Here is a 26721-nt window from a genome sequence, read left to right as displayed (position 1 = left end):
CTCTCTCTCTCTCTCTCTCTCTCTCTCTCTCTCTCTCTCTCTCTCTTTCTCATTCCTTTTATCCCTCTGTGTATCACTCTATCGTCGGCTTTAATTGCATTAAGGGTATTGTTGCGTAACACAATTCTCAGTCAGTCGAATTATCGCTCGTCTGGAGAAAGACACGCGGCGCGCATACGTTGCCGCTCTAATTATTATGTCATCGAGAGTGAGAAGGAGAAATTAATGAATGCGGAAATAGCGTCAAAAGAATAAATGAATAGAAATAAGGTTAATAGTGAAAACTCGTTCGCAAAAGTTGTAATTTTTCAATCATAATGTCGTATTCAAGCTCTTGTAATTATATTAATTATTAAAACTGCTATACTTCATCAGAATTTAAAGAAAACTGCGCGCGTCTCAAAAATTAAATTACAAATTATTATTACTTGGTTTTTTTTTTTTATAAAACACTTAAGTAACAAATTATGTAACAAATAAAAAATATTTAAATAAGAGTTAAAAGCCGGCATATGTAATTGATAATTGTAACACCGGCCTTTCTCGTTAATAACATCAATGTTTAAGGAAATGGATTCCAGCAACTTGTTCAGAAATTACACGTGTATCCGATAAATAAAAATCCCTTTTAAATCTGATACATCATTAATATCTTCTGAATAATTAATCATAAGCGCAAAATTATCTATATTTCACAAATCAGCTTACTGTACATTTCATTATAACGGTAACGAAAATAGATGAAACATAAAAACCGAATATATCTCGGAAAGCTTATGCATGTACACCCAAATTCATGTGGCATTCTTATTAAGAGTGATGAGATAAGAAATAATTTATCAATATCTTATTCTTGTAATATTGAACGCGAAACTTTTAAAGAAGCAGAAATGAAAATAATTACAATTAATACACAATATAACTGCGATCAATATTATGTCTTCTGCTTTTTCCGGAAAATTCGAGAGCAATGTACAATTATATGCACACATACACACACACACACACAAAAGAGATATATTGCTATTAATACACATATGTATGTGTGTGTGTATGTTAATTATTTACATCATCTGCACAGCTTGAAATGAAAATAAATGCATAAAAATGATCTATGAAACAAAACAAGTAATCTCAATGGATATTGGCGCCAATCATATTATCGCATCCATCTCGCGCAATATCAGCAGTTCAGCAATTACAATATCCCCGCAAAATCTCGTACCGCAAACGACAATCCTGACTCGGCCGTTCGCTCACTCGCCCCGCGAGAAGAGGTCTTATCCGGCAATCGAGAAATTACATTACGCGGGGCGAGCGCGCGGGACGAGGAAGTGGCACGGCACACAAAAAGCACCGAATATCTTTCAGGAGCCGACGAAGGAAGCATCATTAATATCACCGGGACGATCAATCAAAAAGCCAAGCGGTATGGACTTACTTTGGTGGACGTCGTACTGGGCTTGGTGCCGCCAATGCCGATGGCGTATAGCTCCACCTCGTACCACTGGACGCCGGTCTCACGATCGAGTTGGGCCGCGGTGGACAGCACACCGGTCTTCGTGTCGATGTCGAATAGCCGATCAACTTGGGACCCGTCGCCGGCGGTCACGTTCGTCACGTAATACTCGAGCTCGATATTGGATTGACGACTACACGCGCTCACGCGCAAGATACTCGTGCCGATCGGTTCGTTCTCGTAAACGTTACCTTCAATCTGACCCTGATGCTCCCAAATCGGCTGATCGTCGCCGTCCTCGCCCGGCACGATCAAGGTCACGTAAGTCTCGGACGAACGGCGCTCCGCTTGGACCGCCTCGTCCGTCGCTCGGACGCCTACTTGATATTTGAAGGAGGCTCGCTCGAAGAGACTATCTTTTGAGGATGATTGCGGAAGTATCATAACGAGCTGACCGTTGTTACGATGAACCTCGAACATGTTCGAATAGTTGACGCTAGAGCGGAGTAATTCATACGTCACCAGGCCGTTGGTGCTAGAGTCTTGATCGCGAGCCAGCAGTTTCATGACCTTAATATCCTCGGTTTGATGATAGTTGAACAGAGGCGGTAACACTACCGCCGACATGCTAACAAAGATCGGCGCGTTGTCATTGATATCCTCGACGAACACAATCACTTGTTTCTCGGCAGACAACCGTGCACTTGGTGGTTGTGCTTGATCGGTAGCGACCACCACCAGATTGAACGTATCCACGTCTTCGCGATCGATTGGAAGCAGCGTATGGATCACACCACTCGATGGATTGATACCGAAACGTCTCACCTGATCCTGCGGTTCCTGGCTAAGGATCGAGTAGCTGACCACTCCGTTATCGCCCGAATCTGGATCCTCGGCGGTAATGGTGACAATCGGCGTTCGCACGAGGATACCCTCGCGTATCTGACGTACTATTGCTGTGTTTGGAAACACCGGCGGATTGTCGTTGGTGTCGATCACTTCGACGGTCAGGCTAGTGATCGAACTGAGACGCGGGTGACCTCCATCGCTGCATGTGATATTAAGCGTGTAACGTATTTGTTCTTCATAATCGAGTGGCTTTCTCAGGTACAGAATGCCGGTCAGAGGATCAATGTAGAACGTGTCTCTCTTGTTACCGGCCGATATAGCGAATGCCAATTCGCTGTTGGGTCCGAGATCGTTGTCGGTGGCCTTGAAACGCAACAGTTCGGTGTTGATTGGCATAGTCTCCAGTACAGAAATCCTCGATTTGTTGTCCACGAAGAACGGCACGTTATCGTTCTCGTCGAGCACTTCGATATGAACAGTCGCGCTAGATGACAATCGTGTCTCCAAACCAGCATCGTGTGCTACAACAGTCAGTACGTAGGTATCAGACATTTCACGATCAAGCTCCTTCATCAGAGAGATCTGCCCGGTAGCCTCATCTATCATAAAATGGCCATGCTGATTGCCGTCCTCCAACGAATAGAACACATCACCATTCAAGCCTTCGTCCGCATCAGTCGTGTAGACTCTTAACAGCTGCGTGCCGATCGCGGCACCTTCGCTCACCTGAACTCGATACGGTAGACGCTGGAACTGTGGCATATTGTCGTTAATATCGGTGATATAGATGGTGACCTTGACGCGGTCACGTAAACGATTAACGCCATTATCTACAACGGTAGCTTCCAAATTGATATAGTTGCTGCCAGTATTGGTCACTAAGAGTTCACGATCGAATGCGTGCTGTGATCTGATGAAACCGTTCCTTGGATCGACTACGAAATCACTCTGAACGAGCGGAAGTAAGAATATGAGATCGGCGTTACGACCGACGTCGCGATCAGTAGCCAGCAGCTTGCCGACGAAGGTGTCAGGCGGCTCGTTCTCGCGTAGATGAAAACTGAAACTGCTATTGGTGAACTCAGGCGCGTTGTCGTTCTCATCAATCACGTGCACCACCACCGGGACCACGGAGCTTCGTGATGGGCTACCCTGATCCGCTGCAGTAACCTCGAGCGCGTAATAATCTTGTTCCTCGCGATCGAGCTCATTTTTCACATATAACTGGCCATCCGGGAAGATGCCGAAGCGGCCCTCCGCGTTGCCATCGGTAATACTGTACAATATCCTGCCGTTGTTGCCGAGATCTGCGTCTTGAGCCGTTAACGAAAAGAAACGCTCGTTGACTGGCGTAGATTCTGACAGTGAAGTCTCATAGCTGCTCAGTCGGAAAACCGGTGTGTGATCGTTGACATCTTCGATCGTCACTCGAACTTGGTACTGAGCGGACAGAGGCTGCCTGCCGGAATCAGTCGCCGTCACTTCTAGATTGAGGATTGTACCAGGCGGTACGCGAATTGGTTTATTCAAATAGATAATGCCAGAATTCTCGGCTACTCTGAACTGTCCGTCTGGATTATGTGTCAACGAATAAACAATCCTGGAATTGGCGCCGATGTCGCGATCTCTGGCCCGAGTAAGGCACACTTCCTGTCCCACCGCTGCGTTTTCTCGCAGAATCTCGTCACCCCACTCACCTCTGGGAAACCTCGGCGGATTGTCGTTGACATCCTGCACTGTAATGTTAACGATTGTTTGGCCGTACGCGAGATTGGTACGCGCTGAAAGTTGCAGGCTGTAATAAACGACACGCTCGCGATCCAGACAGCCGGTGGTGCTAATAACGCCAGTACTCTCATCGATTTTAAAGTTGCCCTTAGGATCACCGAATATTATAGCATAGCTCACTTTACCCGTGTTACCGTATTGCGTAACGTGTACCGAGCCGATCTCCCGACTACCAGACGTAACGTAATCGCAATCGCCATGATCTTCAAGAACGCGAAACTCATAGCCGTTGTAAGTATCGAACTCGAGATGCTCCAGATCTTCTTCGCGTATAATCTCTACTATAGCGTTCCTGGCTGCCACCTGATTGTCGATGTCCTTCGCTGAGATTGTTAACTCATAAAGAGTCTTGTGTGCAGACCGTAAAGAACCTTGCAGGACAATCTCACCGGTTCTCTCCTCTACCACGAAGCGACCCTCGCCGCCGGATTCCAGAGTGTATTTCACCTGAGCATTCTCCCGAGCATCTGCGTCAGTCGCCATTACTTTACCTATCGTCGTACCTGCCGAAATATCTTTAGAGATGGTCATTAGATATTTCCAAGGATAAAAGATCGGCGAATTATCGTTGACATCCTGTAACATCAACACCACGGTGGCAGTCGAAGATTGTACTGGCGTGCCTTGATCTTTTGCTATCACTAGAAGTCTGTATTCTGCTATGGTTTCTCGGTCCAGAGCGGTCATGGTTGACAACTGACCGGTCAGAGCATCCAGAGCAAAAGTTTTGGAATAATCACGCGAAACACTAGAATGAAAACTGTACGCGACGCTACCATTCGTACCTTGATCGTTGTCAACAGCTGTGAGAGTAGCTATTAAACTATAAGGCGCCGTGTTCTCCGACAATGCGATTTCGATGACATTCTTGGGAAAGCGTGGTGCCTCGTCGTTCTCGTCGAGGATCGTTATTTTGAGATGCGTGGACGCGTATTTAGTATTCGGACCACCGTCTCGTGCCGATACGTGTAACTCGATGCTACCTTGTACCTCACGGTCCAAGGTAGCCACGGTGGTGACTAAACCGGTGTCACTATCGATGGCGAACCAATTTTGTTCATTACCTGAACCGAACTCGTAATAAATTCGCGCGTTCAGCCCAGAATCCGCGTCCGTAGCCGAGATGCTAGCGACGAAACTGCCAATCGGTGCGAATTCCGATAGCACCGCTGAGTACTCGCTTTGTTGAAACACCGGCTCGTGATCGTTGACGTCATTCACATGTATCACTAGATAGGCTGTAGCCGATCTTGGCGGCGTGCCCTTGTCGGTAGCAACCACTGTGAGATTATATTTGGGAATCTCTTCGCGGTCCAACCGGCCGTCGACTCGCACGATGTCGAAGCTCTCTGTAACCTCGAGTCGAAAGTGACCTAACTCATTGCCGGCACGTATCTCCACGCTAGTCTCGCCGTTTAAACCCTCGTCGTCATCGATCACCGCTACCGCCGCGACGATCGAGTCCTTGGCGGTGTTCTCATCGACGGTGGCAAAACCCGCGTTTGGAGGAAAATAATTGAATTTGATTACAGGATCGTGATCGTTTGCGTCCAATAGGTTTACCGTCACGTAAGTACGACCATCTTGCTTAGGCACACCGTGATCACGAGCGAAGACTGTGATGACGCAGCTCTTAGGGCAATCACCGCCTGGACGTACCACCGTACAACGTTGTTGAGGGCATTTTAATGGCTCGGCTGTCGTGATAAAGCCACTTTCTGGATCGATTGTGAACTTGCGCTCATTGTCCGGCAGATAATAAGTCAGCTCAGAATTGTCTTCCGAATCTTTATCGGTAGCCTGCACCTTCAACACCTTGGTGCCGACTGGGGCGCTTTCGTTCAACGCTACCACGTAGTCGCTCTGTGAAAACACGGGCGGGTTATCATTTACGTCTAACACCGTCACGTTCACCAGCAGATAACCCAATCGCGGTGGTCGGCCGCGATCGCGCGCGCAGATGTTGAGCGAATAGAATTCCACCTGCTCACGGTCCAATTTCCCAGTAGTCTCGAGGTGCAAGTATGACGTTTCACCTGTAGGATTCCCAGTGACTTCCAGACGGAACTTGTCGTCCGTATTGCCGTCTACGATAAAATAATCGTCTAATACACCGTTCTCTGGCGTATCTCGATCAGTAGCAGCGTCCAACAATAGCTTGGTACCGGCCACAGCCGATTCCGAGAAGCTAACCGCGATACTAGGTTCCGGAAATTCTGGATTATTGTCGTTGATATCAAGAACCAAAATTCGCACTTCGATCGGATAGGTCGGTTGACTGGAGAGCACAACTAAATCAAATCGATCGCTGCTGAGAGATTCGCGATCGAGAACCATGGCCGTCCTTATTTTGCCAGTCTCTGGATCGAGTACGAACTCCTGGGGTGGCTCATTGAACCTATAAGTGAAGTCAGGCTTCACCGGTATCGTGCCGACTAGGGTACCCTTCGGCTCACCCTCCCTAATCTCGAGTTGGACCCGCGTGTCGACCGCTCTACTCTGCATCGCTAAACCCATCGCCGCAGTGTTATCCTGCGGCAACATTGGTGACCTTCGTGGCACTAACCGTGTGACCCTTTGAGGTAGGTTACGCAAAGTAAAGTAGTCATTAGACGCGGCCACTGCCACCGTCGCCGTCGCCGCCGCGTTCTGGCCGACGACCTGGCCGCCATTTTGGTCCACCACCAACAGTAGTCCCAGGAGAAGGGTCAGGATCATCGATCCCCTTATGATCATCTCTTCTGTCTCGCCGCGACACGCCCACCTGCCTTAGCCAAATCTCGGCTTACGGTGACTCGTCGTAGGCGTAAAATCGCGCGCTCCGATTACGCACTACCTGTCGTTCTTCTTCTTCATGGTTGTGGCCGGCGATAATCCTGTCGTCTTCCGCGTCTACGTACCGGTGCATTGCACGTACCACGACATTCCTCCAAGGACGGAGATTAATCGCGCGCGACGACGTGAACCGCCGTCTTCTGTCCGGCGATGCGTCGCATTTTTTCCCCACCTGGATCAGAATCCCGATTTAAACTCGGAGCTGGTGGGTGCTTTCTTTTCCGTCTTTCTTCTTCTTCTTCTCTGTATTCGTTTCTCTCTCTCTCTCTCTCTCTCTCTCTCTCTCTCTCTCTCTCTCTCTCTCTCTCTCTCTCTCTCTCACACATACACACACACTTTCTTTCCTTATCTCTCTTTCTCTTTCTCTCTCTCTCTTGTTCTCTTCTTTTACTTCTCCTTTCCTTCGCCGCTAAAAGTCAAGTGTATACGAGAGGAGACTTCACCCGGCAGAGGGGGCAGTGACCCGCCGAGAGCCGCGCCTCGCGAAACGCGCGTCTGTGGATGCTCGCGAATGCTCCGCGAGCGCAAGACTGGAACGTTTCAATCGATTTTCCGATTAGCAATCGCGATATAGAATCGAGAAAATATATATCTTCCTCTCTTCTCACGAACGGATTCTCCTCTGAAGAGATTACTTTTCTTTTTCAGTTCCTGCGCTCTAGGCAGACGCATCTACGTCACGTGCTTCGCTCTGTCATAATGCATTTTTATAACGATGAAATTTCTCTTGAAAAGAGGATGACTGGTAACAAACGATAAACAACGATTTTTCGTGGCGATCTCGCTATATGTCAAACACTCAGAATCCATCAATTTATCACTAAAGCTTAAGTCGAGAGCCCGACAGAATCTCGCATAAACACTACACAGAGGACACACCAAAGATCTAATATCCGAAGCACAAATAGAAAGAATATGATTTAGGATGTATCCTCACGAGAGTATCGATCTATAACCAAATTCCGACAGACTTCGAATTCGCGATTCACTTTCCGAGTTCGTGCGACTCGCCGTGTCGAACTCGCGCGCTATCTTTCGCGGAAATTGTCAGGAAGTTCACGCGATCGCGATGCAGCGCTCACTCGGGTTCGCCGATCGTAAAGCAATCTCACGAGCAGCACAACGGGTTCGCGTGCGCGCGCGCGCGCGCGCCTCGGGGTAGGCTTGGTTATCGGGGGATGAAGATGAACCGCGCGCAACTGCGAAGGCAATCGACACTAAGGCCGATGGAGAGAGGATAAGAGGGTGGAAAATAAAGGAGAAATAACGTAACACGACGGGGCCGCGATCAACACGACGTAATGCCCCGAAAGAACGCGGAACGTGAGCACCGTGAAGAAGAATGTCGCCTTCCCGAGGGCTGACCTGACTCGACTGAACCGAGCCGGTCCCAGAACCTCGCCGCTGCCAAGAGGAGCATTCTTCGGCCTGGCTGACGCCGTCCCTCTCCGATCCATCGGGCCTTCTCTCTCCCCCTTCCCCTGTTCACTATCCTTCTCCTGTTCCCTATATCTCCGCTCTCCCTCTTTCTCTCTCTTTCTGTCTATGCCTTTGCCCCGATCACCCCGGCCTGGCCTATCGATATCACCTTCTCTGTCCGCTCCGGTAGAATCACCATGGTTCTACCGCATTTCCTCGCTCCACGATGGTCCCACTCGCTCTCTCTAACAACTCGCTCCCTCTTTTTCTATTTCTCTCTCCCTCCCTGTCTTCCGTGTCAAGAAACGTTTGGTTTCCTATCCTCGTCGCTCTTTCTCTTTTACCGAACGCCCATTTTCTTCGCTCTTACCTCGGTTCTCTTTCCCATCTCCCATCCTCACTCCTCGCCCCTACCATTTTGCCATACCGCTGCCTATATCAGAATACAGGCTTCTTTGTCCATCATGTAGAGGCTTGTCTCTCTTTCTCTCTCTCTCTCCCACTTGCTCTTTCCTGGGGCCCGCTGCTTCGACCGTGGGCCCCGTTCTCTCCTCCCCCACCCTTTAACTCGACTCACCTCTCCAGCTTTCCCTCCTCGCCATCTTCCACGCGCGATCCTTCCACCTTCGACTCGCCTCGCGCATCCCGCCGCCGTCTCGCTGAGATATTCTCCCTTTTGCCCTCGAGGAACGAGCAATGCGGAGGCTCAGGTATGCAAGATGGCCGCTGCACATTGGAGCCTCGTGCGACGAGGACGTTGCTTCGCGTTGATGGGAATGAGAAAGACATAACAAGAACAAGAGGGACGTCGAATAGACCTGCAGAGAAAGAAAACGAGAAAGAAAGAGAGAAAGAGTGAGAGTAAGAGGAGGAGGAGGAAAAAGAGAAAAATAAATGAGGAAGAAAGAGGGAGTAATACGAGGACCGACGAGAAAAAGGGGGACGAGGATAGAGAACGAGAGATGAATAATGCGTGGGGGAGGAGGGGAAATACCTAGAAGGGCGGGCAAGGGGACACCCCGACTTAAGGGATGCAGGCTGCCACGCGGAGAAACATCGGGATGTCAGGAAGGTGGGGCGAGAAAGGTGGAGCGGGGGTGATCCGCAGAATCCGGACTCACTGCTTGTGTGTAGAATGTGTAGATATATATCCGCGGGCCTATGGTCACTTTTATAATTCGTTACCGCGATCGAGTGTTCCACTCGATTTTCTTTCCTTCGATCCTCTTTCCGTCGAACTAATTCACCATCTCTCTTTCTCTTTCTGTCTACTATCTTTCCTTTTTTTTTTCTTACATAGGTATCTACGTAGTTTATTCGCTCACTGGATCGTTGATTCCCTTTAATCTAGTTTACTGGGTACAATATTGTATGCATGTACATACCAATCGTTGCCACCGTTGGTACTTGAATAACGTTGAAATTTAACTACAAAAACTGCAACTGAAATTATAAAATGAGATAATGGAGTTGCCATACAACTTTGGCAACCACCATATTACATCATACAAAAATACACCTCACTGCAGAATTCCAAGCGTTAATTTTGTAACGTGTAGAATATGGTTCGAGATTTATTGTTCAGAATCTCAAATTTCACAAAGTGAAATCATTAACCGGTATTCACTAAACAGCAATAAAGTAATCAATTAATAAATGATGACATTTGGTAATAATGAGTCAGTCAAAGTCCATGTTAGAAATGATAAGTGATCGATAAATTAAAAATAACAATAAGTAATTGATCGAAATCGATAATCTAATTATTATTAACTTTTCAATATATTATTTTCTTTTGTGACTTTAATAAATAGTACATATAAAGAAAACAAAATTGGAATAAAGAAAAAAAAACGTTAATTAATAAATAAATTAAATCTTGCCATTTTTTTTCAAATTTAAGTTTGAACGAATCTGAAGAATTTATTTTGTTGCTTGAAAAATATAACAATATATATATAAGTGATTTACATGCACAGAAAGATTCGATAATTTTTTTTTCGGTCATGTTGTTTTTTTCCTTTTCATTGAACCCTATGAAACAAAGAACAAGTCTCTTTGGACCAACTTGTTTTACGTTGACTTAGATAAGAACGAGTACGAGTACTTTCTCGAAGAAGTGAAGAACAGGGAGAGACGAGGTTCCTTATCGTATGACGAACGAGTCGCCTTCTTCTCGGTCTGAAATATCAGTGAAAATTAGAGAAGGTTTCATTGGTAATAGGTGACAATGCGTTAAACAATGCATTTGGCGCTATCTTTAGATTTATAGAATTCCAAGATAAAATACAGCCATTGAGAAAATACCACTGTTGAGTTGTGTTAAATCTCTGAAAGCCGTTTTGTCGAGAAACCGTGCGACATGCACTAACAAACAATATTTCGTACGTTAAATAATTTATAAAACTGTGCGAAAAATATCAAAATTTCGGTCAACAATTATTATGGATCAGATAACGAACAAAACTTCATTACAAAGCTTGTAGACAACAAGCATATCTGAAATCAGAATATAAGATAGGTTTTAAATACGCCACTTGAAAATAACTTATTGCATATGTCAGTTTTAAACAAAACTCTGTGTTATGTCATTTATCTTATTTCATCTTAATTAAATAAATTTATATCTAATAGATAGATATTTATTATTATTTATTTATCACAATCCTTATATTACGGCTCAAATTAAGACGGTTTACAGTTTACCATACAATACGAGCGATTTATTGCATTAATTTTAATATTAACTTTCCACACATATATCACATCTTTAACGTAATACTTTTATTATTTTATAGCTTTATAGATAAAAGATTTATCAAAAGTACGACATACTAATTATGTGCTTGAAGAAAAAGGAAATGTTGAATTTATAAATAAAAATATTTATAGATATTGTAAAATATGTATTTACACAAAATTAATAATTTCTTGAAAAATTAATAAATAATAATTGTAATTATTTACTTTCTAAGCATGCAAATCTTCATATTCGACGTTTAAATAAAAAGAATCTTGAAATAGTTGAAATTTTACACAAAACTTTTTAAATAATATATTGTATGTATACTCATTTTCAATTATTTTGTCAAATAAAATCTTTATATTATTATTATAATATGACGAATATAAAATAAATGTATAAGTCGTAAAAGATTTCTGTGCACAAAATATAATTAAGATTATACATAATTAAAAAAATAATATGATAAACGATAATATAATTATATTTTGAAACAAAAAATAATTTTACGCAGAGATTGCGCACGCGCGCCGCGCACGTTTATTATTCGCGAGAAATAAATTGAAATTTGGTTCGTAGACTTGTCTCTCGAAGGATGCAACACAGAACGTTGAATCGCATGATTAATATCCTGCGTTCCGCTGCGATAACGTGCGCGCGCGTACGCCATTTGTCGTCCCGCGATATTAGAAAGGTCACGACCCGCGATAGAAGGAGAAGCGAATCCCGACATTTATTCGGATATAGAAAAGCCGTGACACTTTGTGCGAAATCATCAATTATATTAATCCTCGCGCATATCAAGCTTCTGGAATCTTGAAAATCACGATATACGATCTTGATTGATAAGAGTGATTACGAATCCTCATATCCGTATCTTTGTGTTGACAAGGTCGCACGTAATAGTGTGATGAATAAAATATGCAGTCGCATGCATGGTACGTATATTTTTAATTAGTATTTTTTTTTTTTAATCATGATGCAATACGTAATATTAAAAAAATATGATAAAACACACACAAGTATATATATTTTATAACATTAGATATACATAAACCTCTAAATATATAAACCTTTAAGGTAATGCTGAACCCGCCTGTTTCTTTATTTTTCCTTTTTTGCGTGCGGTATGTGCTGAGTGAGTGCGTGTGTGAGTGAAGCCCTCCAATGAGTAGCATATATTCCCCCTGGATCTGCAGGCAGGAACTGAGCGCACCTAAGGCTGCGAACTTTTCGAAAAACGGAAAAAAAATTTACAGTTTCGTTATCGAAAATCACAGAAGCCGATAACGAAACTGTAAATTTTTAATTTTCTTCCGTTTTTCGTATTGAAATGTAGCTAGCGCAATTCATTGTTGTCGATACTTTAATTATGCAGAAGGATTTTTCCATCCGTAAATGCAATTAAGAGAAACGAGTCTTTAACTAAGTAATGATAAAACAGGACCTCCAACATCCCCTTAAAAGTTTATATCAATAATCGTTTTTTATATTATATTCATGTACATGTATATAATAAAAAATATACATATTTTATTATATACAATTGATTGTGTGTGCATCATATATATTTTATATATAATAAGATCGATATGCTATAAGATTCATATTTTTTTACGCGATAATAATTGCTAAGAACTAAAATACTCAATATAAAATAACTCTCTCTTAAAATTGAGTTATATCTTTTGCAAGAAAAGTTCACTATGATTTCATAAAGCGATTGATACATTTGGCAATACTGAATTGCATCCGAGTAGAAATCTGGTCGTTTTCCACGTGGGTGTACAAAATCGCCGGCATCGAGCACGATTGCTTTTCGCTGTAGAGTGAACGATCTTTTCGAGGATAGAGAGTAAGAAATTGGCAGAAATGTCCTAACAGCTTATTTTGCGGGCGTGCCTCGCCATAAATACGCAACCGATCGTTTCTCGCGTGAAATGCCTCCATTTATAACCTCGTTTATGAACATTATTTCGCAAAAAATAAGTAAATAGAAAGAATTATTATGAATAATTTGATAAGATTATAAATATTAATGTTTATAAATATTATGAACAAGAATTTATCCTAATAATGCAAAATATATAAATATTAAATAATTTTTTCCTCATATACATATATAAAATTTTTGAAATATATGTTTAAATAGTGCACATAGATGTATTTAAAAAAATACATACATGTTATATCAATTAATAAATTATATTAATCCATAAATTTTCTTAAATTCTTTATTAAATTTTATAGGTAGTTATTCCCAAGAAAATAGTACAATTGGATAAGCATAGAAATTTGTTATTACTGTTAACATAGAGAACGTTACTATTTTCGTATCAAAAAATTTGTTGGATTATTTAAATACTAAGTAAAAAAATCATGACAATAGTCATGTTTTGATAGAAAAGCCTTATCACTGCCCATAATAGAATTTGATAAAATTCAGTCTACAAAGCTAGTACAGAGGAAATATCTGTTATATTTCTACTTTTTTTTAACTCACATAATCTATCACACATCTAACTTTTTTTTATATCACATAAGCTTAGTAGCAAAACTACACCATAAATAAAATATCACTCCGTTAATGATAAAAGAATATTTCTGTTATTAGTTTCCTAAAAAAGATTAATAATATTAAATTTCTATTTGAATGAATAACATACTTATACATGATACCAATTTTATTAACAAAATGTATATCTTTGTACATGTATACAAAAAATATTTAGTAAAAGAATTAATTTAATAAATTTTACTATTATTTCTTGGGTGCACCATAAGCATCCGGCATTCTTTCTATTGTAAATCTGTGCTGAGATATATACATTATTGGAACACCCGGTATTTTCCGAATCCTTACTTTCAAAGCTTTATCATTTGTTGCAACAATATAACATTTATGCTGAAATAATAATATAACACACAATTTTTTTATTTATGCCAATCAAAATAAAGTAAGTTCATATTATAAAAAAACATTTTTAATACAGCAAAATGCTGTAATCTATACTTACTTGTGTCACTCTGTTTACAAGACAATCATCTGCATAGGTTCCCTTATGCATACATTTTAATCTTTCAAATCTTGGATCCTTAATGATTTTCAATGCCAATTTATACTTCTGTCCAAGCTTTTCTAACTCACCCATTACACAATCAGTTATATATGGTATACATTTTGCATAGAGACATCCCATCATGTTCTCTATTATATCTAATTTATTTTTAATAGAAAAGTTAATGAAGTTTGTGTCAATTAAAATATGGTATGGTGGTCCAAGTTGTGTGTTATACTGAAAGAATAATGCAGAGGATTGCTGTGGCCTGAAAGAAAAAAGTATCACATACTTTTAAAATATCAAAACATGTTTTATAATAAATAATAATTTCATATCAAATTAATATAAAACTATTTCTATTAAAAATAATGTAAAATGTCAATTTATATACATATAAAACATTATTTACGCTTCTGAAATTTTTATTTTAGTTTTATCCTCTTTCGGAGTTTTCTTTGATGGCAATCGCTTTTCTGGTTTTCTATAAAAAAAAATTCATTTTAATTCTATCCACAATTTATAAAGTAATAACAATGATTATCAAAGATATAGGACATCAACTTACATTCGTGAATCTCTCAAACTAATCATCCTTTTCATTTTAGCAAATCTCTGCATTACAACTTTACGCGTTTTCTTATTTTTCCCCTGTAACATAATTTCACAGCAAGTGTTATACAATAAAATTTAATATGATTATATTTATCACTATTTCATGATGATACATTCATTTAAATTAAAGTATAATCATAACTGTCATATTCTTATTCACATTAAAGATATATATTCAAATTGATAAAACTACTTTCTTGTCAAATGATTAACTTATATCTGAATATATACATTTTCAAAATAATATAATCAATCATTTTTTATTTCAACAGAAATTACATACTAGAAATAACCATCATTAACAGAACATATTTTATAAATAAGGAAAGTAAAATATTCTATATATTACCAATATATAAATTTCTATTTTTTTCAATAATAATATAGTCTAAATATTTTTGATAATTCTATTATGAATAAAAAATAAAATTAATAAAAGATATGCAATATTGATAAATTTTCTGCATAAATTAACAAAAAAACACTTTCAACTTTGTTGTCTTATTTAAAAAATCGGTTATTTAAAAAACATAATTTTTAATAAACTATATCATTAGCCAGAAAATAAAAATAAAATATCTATGTTATGCGGCTATACTAGCCATTTTAATAAAACAATTAACAATTTTTATTTATTTAATGCATTTACTCAATAAGCAAGTTAGCTTATTTGCCGAATAAATAAAACGAATTTATTATTAATATAACCTCCAAACATACGAAATTAAACAATCAAAAATATAGATATGTATTAACTAAAATTCAAAAAATCTTACCATTATTTCCTATGGATGTTTCGTAAACTGAATAATTACTCGCTCCGAAGAATTCTGTATCAGAAACATTAAACACATGCAAACATCGCAAACGACTGAAACGACAACGATATTGTAAAGGATATAGGTTAGAACCAGAGAGAAACCTGAGAGCGGCCATCTTCTTGTCGATTATAATTGGCCGGGTAGCCGATCCAACGGCAATCAAAGAGAGCGGCCATGCCCGGGATTTAGCTGTTACTTTATTTTGAAGCGCCTCTATGTCCACAAAACGTGGACATTGAACTATGTAGCTAAATAATGTCTACGATCGTGTCGGTAATGTCCACGATTTTTTGGTTCGAATCTTCCCAGGCTTCTCTCATCACATTATTATTTGACACTATGATTTTATCGACAGTAAAAATATTATTAACACTTTTTTAATTTTACAAATTATAATAGAATTAGACATAAATAAAAATAGATAAAGGAGAGGTAAATAAATTATATCGAGAAATAATTAATTGTAATAAGCACCTCCCTGTCGAGCAAAAGTTTCTTTACTGTAGCAATTACTAGAGACCCTATAATAAAAGTCTAAAATACTTTATGGTTTAAAAATGACTGAATTGTGCCTTTCTGTGAAAATTTTTGACTGAAAATTCAGAACTGTCTTTCTTTCTACCATTCTAAATGCCGTATGACGGTCGAGCGGCATTTGGACTGCGTGTGGAACGGTGAAGTGAGAGGGACAGCGGAAGACGGAGGCGATTCGAAAATTTGTCGAAAAGCATATACACTTTATATATATGTTCACTTTAAACTGGCATCTTTAATTAATAATATATCAGTTACTTTTCATGATATATTATTATTAGATAAAAAGATTTAAAATTTTGATTATATAATCCGTAAATATTAATCATAATAATACCGTCAATATTTGTTGGTCAGTATTATTATTGATCGTATAAGATCTTGGTAAAAAATTTAATTTTTTTGATACGCTTTCTTTCCAAAAGCCTTCTAAAGAAAAGGTATATATTTTATATATATAATATAGAGATCAAAATTTATATAACTAAGAAATGTATACATTATAATATATCATTTCTTTTGTTCTTTTGTTCATTTCTTACATAAAAACTTTTGTTTTATTAATTTTACTATCAAGTATTGGCTGTACAAACAATTTTTAACACATTTATCAATAAAACTATTTACCTTATGTATAACATATCGTTTCTTTTTATTTTGTTAACTTTTATTAATTACATTAATAATTTAATTACATTAATAATATTTATTCATCTTCTCTTGTGAAGTACGAATGATGATTATTTATGCAACATTTATATCAATAGATTTTTCTACTTACACTTTGTACATTTGTGTAAGTTTTATAAATCGAGAACACATTAACGCTCAAAATTATTATAATTGTCCCAAATTTGGTATACATATTTTCTTTATACACCTAAATTGCATTCTAATTCCACTATAAGAGATAGAGCGAGTAAATACTTTTAAACGCTGCTATATCTATCATATTTATCAATATAAAAAAAGAAATATTCAGTTTTCTGAATCAGTGATTTATATATTCTTGCATAATACCGTATTAGTCTTTTGGGTACTCTGCCGTATCATTATCCAGTCAGAAACATGCGTACATTTTTTAAACTTAAAATTGTCGCATACTAATGTGAGTATAAATTATTTTCTCTTCGTTTTTACTCGTCATTTAGATGTTTACGGTATATAAATCTTATTATTATATGCAAATGTCATTAATAGAAAATATATAACATCCACTATGACGATATAAGCTAACAATAAGTGCATATATCATGGATTGTAGGCTTTGATGTGCTTAATCTTAACTGCTGCATGTCAAACAGGCTTCTAGTAACAAATGTTCTATGTCCGTCCAAAAAGGTTACGCTGAATCTTTCACCTGAATGCAAATATGACAAGATGATATCTGGAATTCAAATTGCAATTTAACATTTTTCGGCATGTAACATATCATTACACTTCATTACATCCTAGTTAGAAGTATAAAGTTATTGTTCTGTAATCGAAATTTTTAGATCATCCTGACATACGAAGATTTCCAACATTTTCTGATGTGTGCATACATGGTGTGGAATTCACACCACATTCTCAATATAATACAAACTAAAAATTTTATTTTGCATAGATATATACATAAAACTAAACATAGGAAAGTATTAATAAAAAAAATTGAATCCATCACGACTATTCCTCAATCTAATAATTTATGCTCACATAATGTAAGCGAGCTCTGTTCCACTTAATACAGCGTTTTATAGAAGCACAAAATATATATCCTATGGTACTGTTTATCATTCATAAAAAAAACCATCTAATTGTAATGTATATGTATCGACATAGGTATATGTGAAGCGACAATTCTGAGCATTTTGAGAAACTGCATTATACTTTCTCTACAAAATTACACTATCTTTTTGAAGATAGTATTAAATTAAAATATTTTCTCTATTAGTTGAATTATTATTTTTGAGACTTCTATAAATTTAAACATGTATGCGAAAATCTGACTTTTATTTGTACTATACATATGATAAAATTCAGTTAACAAAGCATAAACAGTTCTACATTTGAGAAATCAAATAATTTTTTTAGACATATAAAAGAAACAGTATCTTTCTTTACAATATAAACGTAAAATATCTTAAGTTAACTGTACGATGTTCGTTATAGATAATAATAGAGAATACTTTTTTGTTACAAGTACGAACTGAAAGATCTTTTTCTTTTCAGAGAAATACTTTTTGATTTTTTATATATGAAATATACATGATAGCAAAATATCACACATTCCATTTATTTATCAAGGTTCAAACTTTAGTAATTTAAAATTTTATACCACTTGTATACTGATTTTACTAAAAATAAATTTATCACATATAAATCTGTGACACTTCGTGCTCGATTGTGTATGTATTATATGTCCTGTATAAAATTCGGGTTTTCCTTTATAATATAAAAATCGTTTCTATAAAATCTCTTATATTTTTACATTTTTTAAAAATAAAAAGTATCAAAACCTTTTTTTACCTGTCCCGTAAGTTTACTTTCAAAAAATAAATTTATATATACAGGGTGTCTCAATAACTATTACCACCTGAAATATCTTCTATAAGATTCTAATCTATAAGGTGTAAAGAAAAATTTGTATGAACTAAAATTACACGATGTAAAGAGGGCTATCATATGGTGATAATAATTTTTGTCTAGGTGGAGACGCTTCGGAGATTTCAAAGTCAACTTCGTTTTTTTACACAATATGATTTCTCTCTTCTAAAAATATTAAGATCATGTGGTACCAAAAAATCAATAGTTTACGAGATATCAAGATTAAAATTACATCTGGATTCATTCTTCATAAATGAAGATCAAATTTTTCTTACAACGAATACATCGTGCTTCAATAAAAACAAACATTCTTTGAAGGACGTCTTAATAAGTTAACGAAATAAAATTAAATATAAAAAATTTAGTATCGATACATCAGTTATGCCCAATTTTTTCACCTCTAGATAACTCTTGTCCAAGAGATATCTCCTAGAATACAATGAAGATATCTTCTGGATAAAATTATCCGCAATTTATCTGGAAGTGAAGAAATTGGCCATTAATCGTATAAGATGTTTCGTTTGAAGAACAAGTTGATATGATCCTCTTTATAGAGAATGTCAAAACAATTCAGTGCGAGCAAAATTTATACGCTGAACGATATCGCACTCAACCTTCGCGTCGAACATTTAAAAATATTTGCGATAAACTTAGATAAATTAGTAGTTTGAATATGTAAAAGAGTGAACGTGACAAGCGAATAACCCATGCAGGGAATGAAATTTAGATTCTCGCAAAGGTAACTCAAAATCCTCAAAATAGTTTGCGACAAATTGAACGAGAAACTGATATTAAGAAGAATAGTGTATCCAATCGCTGGATTGAACGCGGGAGGTAACATGGCCAGCTTGTTCATCAGACTTGACACCACTGGATTATTTTTTATAAGGAACCCTAAAAGACATGGTGTACAAAGAACAACCAACTACATCTTACAATATGCAACGGATTATTGAGGCCTGTACGTCAATATTTCCTGACGTTATTAGAACAGCATGCTAATCAATAATCAGAAGAATCCAATGTTACATTAATAATGATGGCCATTATTTCGAACACCTTTAAATTTAATAAAATTATTAAATATTTAATCAATTGTTACTGTTAAATAAATTAAATAATAAATTGTGTGTTATTGAGCACGATGTATCCGTTTTATTTGACGTAAAAGTTATGTCAGAATAAGATGCAAAATATCTCGTAAACTAGTGATTTTTCGGTACTATGACCTTAATACTTTTTTATGTAGAATAATTAGAGAAATCATATTGTGTAAAAAAATTCATATAATTCTATTTAAAAAAACGAAGTTGATCTTGAAATCTCCGAAGCGCCTCCACCTGGACAAAAATTATTATCACCATATGATAGCTCCTTTTACATCGTGTAATTTTGATTATATAAATTTTTCTCTTCACCTTATAGATTAGAAGATATTTCAGGTGGTAATAATTATTGGGACACCCTGTATATATGCATATATATAATATCACAATAAATATACATGAAATATTGATGAGTCGGCAATACAAAGATACTAATGAAACAAATTTTTCTTCGTGTTCATACTTTATACTTTTGACAAAATGCAAATTATCCATATTTTAATTTATATATTGTATGTATTTAATTTATAATATTGCATATATTATCAAGTAATAACACCAATGAGAAAAGTATATAAATAAATATTTTTTTTAAATAAAAATTTTTTGGAAATTATTCAGTTAGTCACTTTCATCATATGACAAGTGATTTCATACATCATACTCAAAAATTTATATTTTATTACAATTTTAATATTAATATTTATATTTTAAATCAATTCCAATGATTTGTAATATACTACCAACTATAACCATTCTTAGCATTTCCAATTATAGTGTAAGCTTTCACAAAACAAAATTTTCCCGAAAAACAATGGTATTCAAATAATTCTTTAGTAGTGTTACAATTTTCATTATAGTGTTGTCAAATATAAATAGAAAAAATGAGCATAGTGGACATAACAGTTGAGCAAGCACTCATCAATACATGTATCGTTATTGATATATATATATATATATATATATCCACATAGATTTATAAATGTATAAAGGTTTACTCCAATGACAGGCAATTATTACTGAGCGCTATTCAAATGTTGTGTTCACAATCAATAATTTTTTTTCACACACATCTTCCTTACTGATGGAATTTTTTTACTAATCATATGCTATTGAGATTGTAATTTTAAATAAAATTGCGATTTTTAATAACTTCCTTCAAAAGACACACTACGCATTTCGTAAATTCCATATAAACGAAAAAGGTGATTCTGTATATTTTTTAAAGTATTTTTTAATAATTTGTATTAATCTAAATATGTGTATATTAATGTAGCTTTTAATATACATTACTTTTTCTAGTGCTTTTCCTTTTATGCAAAAATTAATTATCCTTCATTGCCAAAAATAGAAAATTGGCAAGTAACATAAATGTCCAATGTTCTATTTAGATTCTAATATAAAATAGAAATAAACATACCCGTGGGAAACAAATGCAATATAAACGAAACGAAACGAAATGAAATGGAGTTCGATATTTTACAAGTTCGAATTTTTCTTACAAGTTATTATCACAGTAATGAGTTTCCTTGCTCACATACGTTTACTTTGTAAACGCTTGTGATGGTATTTGTTCACGATTTAAAATAAAGACAGAGACTGCATTATTATAATTCCATTGCGTATCTTGTAAGCATTTCAAGCTCCATTCCAGATTCATATTTGTCTGTTGACTTAACGTCAATACCATCTGCTGCTTCATTTCGTCATTGAGTTCTGATGCTATAAGATTCGTTACTTCTATGGAACTCAGTGCTGGCGCTTCCAACTGGATTTGTTGATTTCCTAACTGATTCAATTGCTGCTGCAGTTGTTTTAATTGCGCTTCAGGCAATTGACTAATATGCAACTGTTCATTCCGAATACAGTACCTTTCATCCTTCGAAACAATTATAAATGTCCGGTTGAAGTAGTAAATGGACTCTTCCTTGTTTGTATTAAGTTGAACGTAGCCTGTTATCGTAATGAACATCATTGTTTGCTGTGATTAAATAAAAAATTAATTACAAGTTTATCTTTGTTTCTTATACATCTCTTTATATCTTACATAAAACTTAACACGGTATATGATCACTCGTAGTAACAATAGTTACTTACTGTAGCAAGAGAGATGTCCATAGTAAGAGTATTCAACAGATGTCTTGTTCGTGGTATTTCTGATATGAAAGAAACTACAGGTAATTTACCCTGTTTCAAAAATTTCTGTCTTCTGATTGGATCGTTTATTCTAAATAGGTTTCGATTCTCCAAGTGATATCCATTTAATCTATGAAAAATAATTTTAATTGAATTGTACTATAATTTTGAATTATAACCATCACTCAATACTAAGAATGTTTAGAATATATTCATATATTATACGAGAATATTTAAAACAATTCTCTAATCTTTTCATCTAATATAAGAACTTCATTAAATTTTAAAAATAAGTTATAATTAATGTTTAATTAATTTATAATTAATACGTGTTTATAAATTTTTGTTAAATTTTATAATAGAGAGTTTTCCTTAATTTTTACAACAGCTTAAATCTTATGAGAAAGAAGATTTTAGATAATTTAATCGCAAACAAAATATAAGAATTTTGAAAAATTATATTTATATGAAGGAATGGAGTTGAAAAATTATTTTAAAATTAAAAACTAAAACTTCGACGTATTATTTTCGTTTATATGTTAAACGATGTAACCTCAATGTCAATTGATTGACAACATAGAAAATAAATTAACATTCCTTCAACAGTTATTTACAGTTACTTCCTTTTTTCGTATTGCAAAATTTATATTTTATTCCTATTATTTATTACTTGAAAGATGTAAATGATCAAAAACTTCTGTGTTAAAAGATGAAAAATTACGAAACTTCTTTCTATTTTTTCGAATTGGAGAATCTTGCAAAAAAAAAAGAAAATAAAGTAACGTTACATAAATACTCACTTGTTATTATTAGAAATGCTTATCGTCATGCTAAAGCATGCATTTTCGTCATATGCGTCCAGTAGAGGTTGACGATTCTCACTATCGAATATTGTAAAATACAGTAATAAAAATTGCTTAGCCATTTCTTGTACTTTTGCATCGACAGCAGCAAACATCTTTTGCGATTGAGGAATGTTGGCATCTTCATCAATTACATCGAAAATGATCGGTCGTGGTAATTCTGTGCCATCCTGTCCAGTAGAATAACAAAAAATTATGTTACAAGAGAAAAGAAATTTTTTAATTATGAATATGTAGCAATATGAATATGTACTCACCAAAACCAGTAATCTTGGGAATCGTTTTCGGACATCTCTATAATGAAAAAGAAAAGTCCACTTGATCCAAATAATAATAAATAACAAAAATACAAAGCTTCATTGAATAACAGAAACAGATATAAATCATTTACTTGAAAATTTAAAAATTAAACATTTCTTAAATAAAATCTTATAATTTAATAATGAATTTTACACATTTGTGTGTGTGTGCATATGTCTGTATTATTAAATAGACAATTTGCTGTCATAGACACACACATATATATACATATAATAGTGTAAATATCTATATATTATATAACAATATTTAATGGAAAATTAAGCTTAATTTAAAAATGTCTATATATATTTAAAAATTAATTGATTAAAAATAAGAGAAAAGAGCCAATAATTTTTTTAAAAAGATATATAAATGTAATTAACTCAAAATCGCAATACATTAAACAGAGTAAAATTCGCAAGTAAGAATTCGTACATACGTTTCGACACCGATTGGGTCATTTTCAATGTTAAATTTAAAATTAAGTGTGTATAATAGAATTAACGAATCAACAATAATAAACTTACATGTGTATAATTATAATAAAATTAACGAGTCACAAATATAAAAATTGTTTAAATAAATATAACACGATCTCTGTCAAAATATCATCTCACGAATAGAGGAAGAATAGTAAATTACTTTATACTTCCCCTGTTTCTTAGTGTAAAAGAAAAGATTACTGTGAAATAATACATTACCTAACGTAGTCATTTGGTTGAGATTTATACTTGTTACAGACAGGATTTCCAACTAACTTCAATTCGTTCAGTTTTAGGTCCTTAATAGCGTCTAGTTGACAAATATCTTTAATCTAAAATATGTAATTAACTTAAGGTTGTTGAAACATCATGTTGATGATTATATATATTTTCTTATTTAGCTAAATTCACCTTATTATCGCCCATATGAAGAATATTTAATTTTACGAATTTCTTTGTTAGTATGCTGAGTCTCTCAATATTTTGTAGTTTATTTCCTTCCAAATTCAAGGCTTCTAAATTCGGTATGTACTCCACCATAATATCCAACACAGTCATCATCATAATAGGATAGGATAGTGCATAAAAGTAATCAGAGCAAAGATCTGTAAGATAAATACATGTATGTTAAAACTTTCAAATTATAAATTTAATATCAATTATTATATTATTGTCTTCATCATATCTGTAGTTTCTTTGTACTCTTACCAGAATCAAGATGAAATTTGGACAAATTCAAAGCCTTGGTGTCTTGTCTGTATCTCTTAGCTAATGCTTGCTTCACTCGTTCTTTTACTTCGTCATCAATATTACAGAACGGAAATTCTGGTTTTACCTTCACTCGCAGTTTAAATCCATTACTCATCGTAATCTTTCGATCACAGTTCAGCAATGCATTTGCTGTCTTATGATCATCTATGTAGAAATAAGAATCAGTTCCCGTTTTCTTGTACTGTAAATAAATTTTTACTTTAGTCACAAGGTTTTATGGTTTTAGACTAATTTTTATTTATATATGTACTACTGTTTACAATTACTGTATATGAATTTTATTGATACTGTATATGAATTTTATTCATGTGTCATATTAAACCATAATTACAGGTATTAAATATACTAAATAAAAAATGTTAATTTCTCCTAAAAAAGGTTATTAAGTATCACATACCATTATAGGAACAAATACTTTAGGTGCCAGATAATTCAAAAGGGTATTTATAATAAAATCTCTTTCATACTTATGGCCATATGGTATCTGTAAAATACAAATAGAAATTTATTTCAAATCTATATACATACATGTACTTGAATATAATTTATAATTATAGAAATATACTCACGTTAATTCTATACCCATTAGATTCTTTTAAAAAAAAAGGTTGCATCCTTGAACTTGATTGATCTCCCTTAAACTTTTTTCCTTGAAGTCCTTGAAATTGAACTCCCTTGAAATTAGGCATTTGATTGTTTCTTCTAGAAGAAACATTATGCCAAATCCTATTACCTCTTTCTCTATTTTTTTGGTTGATTATCATTTGTCTTGTATTATTATCAGAAGTCGATGAAATGTCGTCCAAGTTTACAAATGCCAAATTACGAGATATTTGGTTGTTAGTTTTATGAATCTTAAATGATACATGATGCCTGATTGGACCAACTTTTCCATCTCTTTCTATAGGTCCTCGATTATTATGATCTAAAAATAAATAATGAAATAAAATAGAAAATTATAAAATAAATGATTATTCTCGTCATAAAATTTATTTTAAACAAGATTTAGCTCTTTAATTTTTAGTGATTCTTAATTATTACTTTTCATAAGGTTCTCATGATATAAAAAATTCATAATAGTTTAGATAACTCGAAAATAATATAGTATTTATATATAATTGTACATAGATTTGTATAAAATATTTTATCATGTATAATCTTATAATTTTGTGTTATTACTATTATTATCATTATGTAGCAAGTGCTAAAAAAATTAAATGTAACATAAAATAGCAGTATAAAAAGAACATCAAATATATATAAAAATTCTTGAATCACATGTTAAAAAATTTATATTGCACAAATGCAGTGATACATATAAAAGTTTTAGTAACTATAGCCTTATATTCTTAATGTTCAATGTGACTAGATATTTTCAGGTCTAGAATAGAATACTTTTATGTTTCAGGAAAGGAGTAGAAGAAAATATGTATATAGATATGGATATAATATATAAACACAACAAATTTATTTAAAAAAAAAACAAATTATTCATATTTTAACATATTAAAATAAATTTTTGCATTTTGTTTTCTCGCTAACAGTCTTGTGAGTAAAAAAAAAAAGAGTTGCGAGCAAACAAATTTTAGGAGTTAGGTAGAAATTATCTACATGGCATGAATGTTGAAGACACAGGACGGACATCAAAGTATAGTGCATGTCTAAGAATACATTCCACATGCATAATGTAATATTTTATCCTTATTGTTCACGAAATATTAAAGAATAAAATCATGCGTAAAATAGAACGTATTCTTGAACGTATATTCCAAATTATACGTAATGGGTAAAAGCGCTGAAATATTCACCGAAGTAAGCCTTGTTATTGTTTCCTCGGTTATTGCGATTGTCCCACGGCTTGTACATCCTCGACATTGTTTTTTCCAGTTTGCGTTTTCTCTTCTTTTTAAGTAAGAATACGAACAGCGAAAGCTCTTTTAACTCGCACTGTCCGCGCAAACTCGTACAATTTTTTACTTTACGTATCTTTCAAAGACAAACAGCAAAAGAATCATTTGCACCACCATATTCACACTTCTTAACCTCGTATAACCTCGCCTCTCTTGGATTGGCTGATGAACGAACATCAACAATCAACAAACATACACCGGATGACTCCGAGCGTCCAGGCTTCAAGATTTTCAAAACAAATGACGCCAGGCCGCCAGAGGCGCCAGAACACAGTCAAAGAGTATGTATGTATACATACATTCAGTCTACTAGAAAGAAACAGAGAACCTTACGCACTACCGCCCTCTGAGGAAGTGGAGATAAATTACACTTTTTTCCTGATATGAAAAATTAAATCGCTGACATAACTAAAATCTATCAAAGAGTTTAACGATTAATTTTAAA

At 35.1% G+C, this 26721-nt stretch overlaps 3 protein-coding genes across 3 annotated transcripts in view; all 3 read right to left on the bottom strand.

The window, feature by feature from the left end:
• ft (cadherin-related tumor suppressor fat) overlaps positions 1 to 6679 on the bottom strand; it is a 103404-nt gene extending 96725 nt beyond the window's left edge. Inside the window, exon 1 of the mRNA XM_018551739.1 lies at positions 1442 to 6679. Coding sequence (XP_018407241.1) covers positions 1442 to 6640 — 5199 coding nt within the window. The 5' untranslated portion in view covers positions 6641 to 6679. The remainder of the gene's footprint in view (positions 1 to 1441) is intronic.
• A 7175-nt stretch (positions 6680 to 13854) lies between these two features.
• On the bottom strand, positions 13855 to 15754 carry Bka (FCF1 rRNA-processing protein Bka). The gene is made up of 5 exons (XM_018551804.1): positions 15544 to 15754; positions 14721 to 14803; positions 14565 to 14636; positions 14111 to 14420; positions 13855 to 13998 (listed from the first exon to the last, which is right to left on the bottom strand). Exons 1-5 carry the CDS (start codon positions 15544 to 15546, stop codon positions 13855 to 13857), a joined length of 612 nt encoding a protein of 203 aa, XP_018407306.1. The 5' UTR covers positions 15547 to 15754.
• A 5603-nt stretch (positions 15755 to 21357) lies between these two features.
• Positions 21358 to 26241, bottom strand: LOC108783223 (nuclear RNA export factor 1). The gene is made up of 10 exons (XM_018551738.1): positions 26175 to 26241; positions 24936 to 25291; positions 24764 to 24850; positions 24304 to 24547; positions 24007 to 24200; positions 23815 to 23927; positions 23071 to 23107; positions 22751 to 22983; positions 21912 to 22080; positions 21358 to 21795 (listed from the first exon to the last, which is right to left on the bottom strand). The coding sequence occupies exons 1-10, from the start codon at positions 26239 to 26241 to the stop codon at positions 21358 to 21360; spliced, it is 1938 nt and encodes a 645-aa protein (XP_018407240.1).
• Between the last annotated feature and the right edge of the window lie 480 nt (positions 26242 to 26721).

Source organism: Cyphomyrmex costatus, unplaced genomic scaffold (assembly GCF_001594065.2).
Source record: "Cyphomyrmex costatus isolate MS0001 unplaced genomic scaffold, Ccosl1.0 scaffold146, whole genome shotgun sequence".
NCBI classification, from domain to species: Eukaryota; Metazoa; Arthropoda; class Insecta; order Hymenoptera; family Formicidae; genus Cyphomyrmex; species Cyphomyrmex costatus.
Note: the sequence above shows the minus strand (reverse complement) of the source record. Positions and strands in the feature narration are given on the sequence as shown.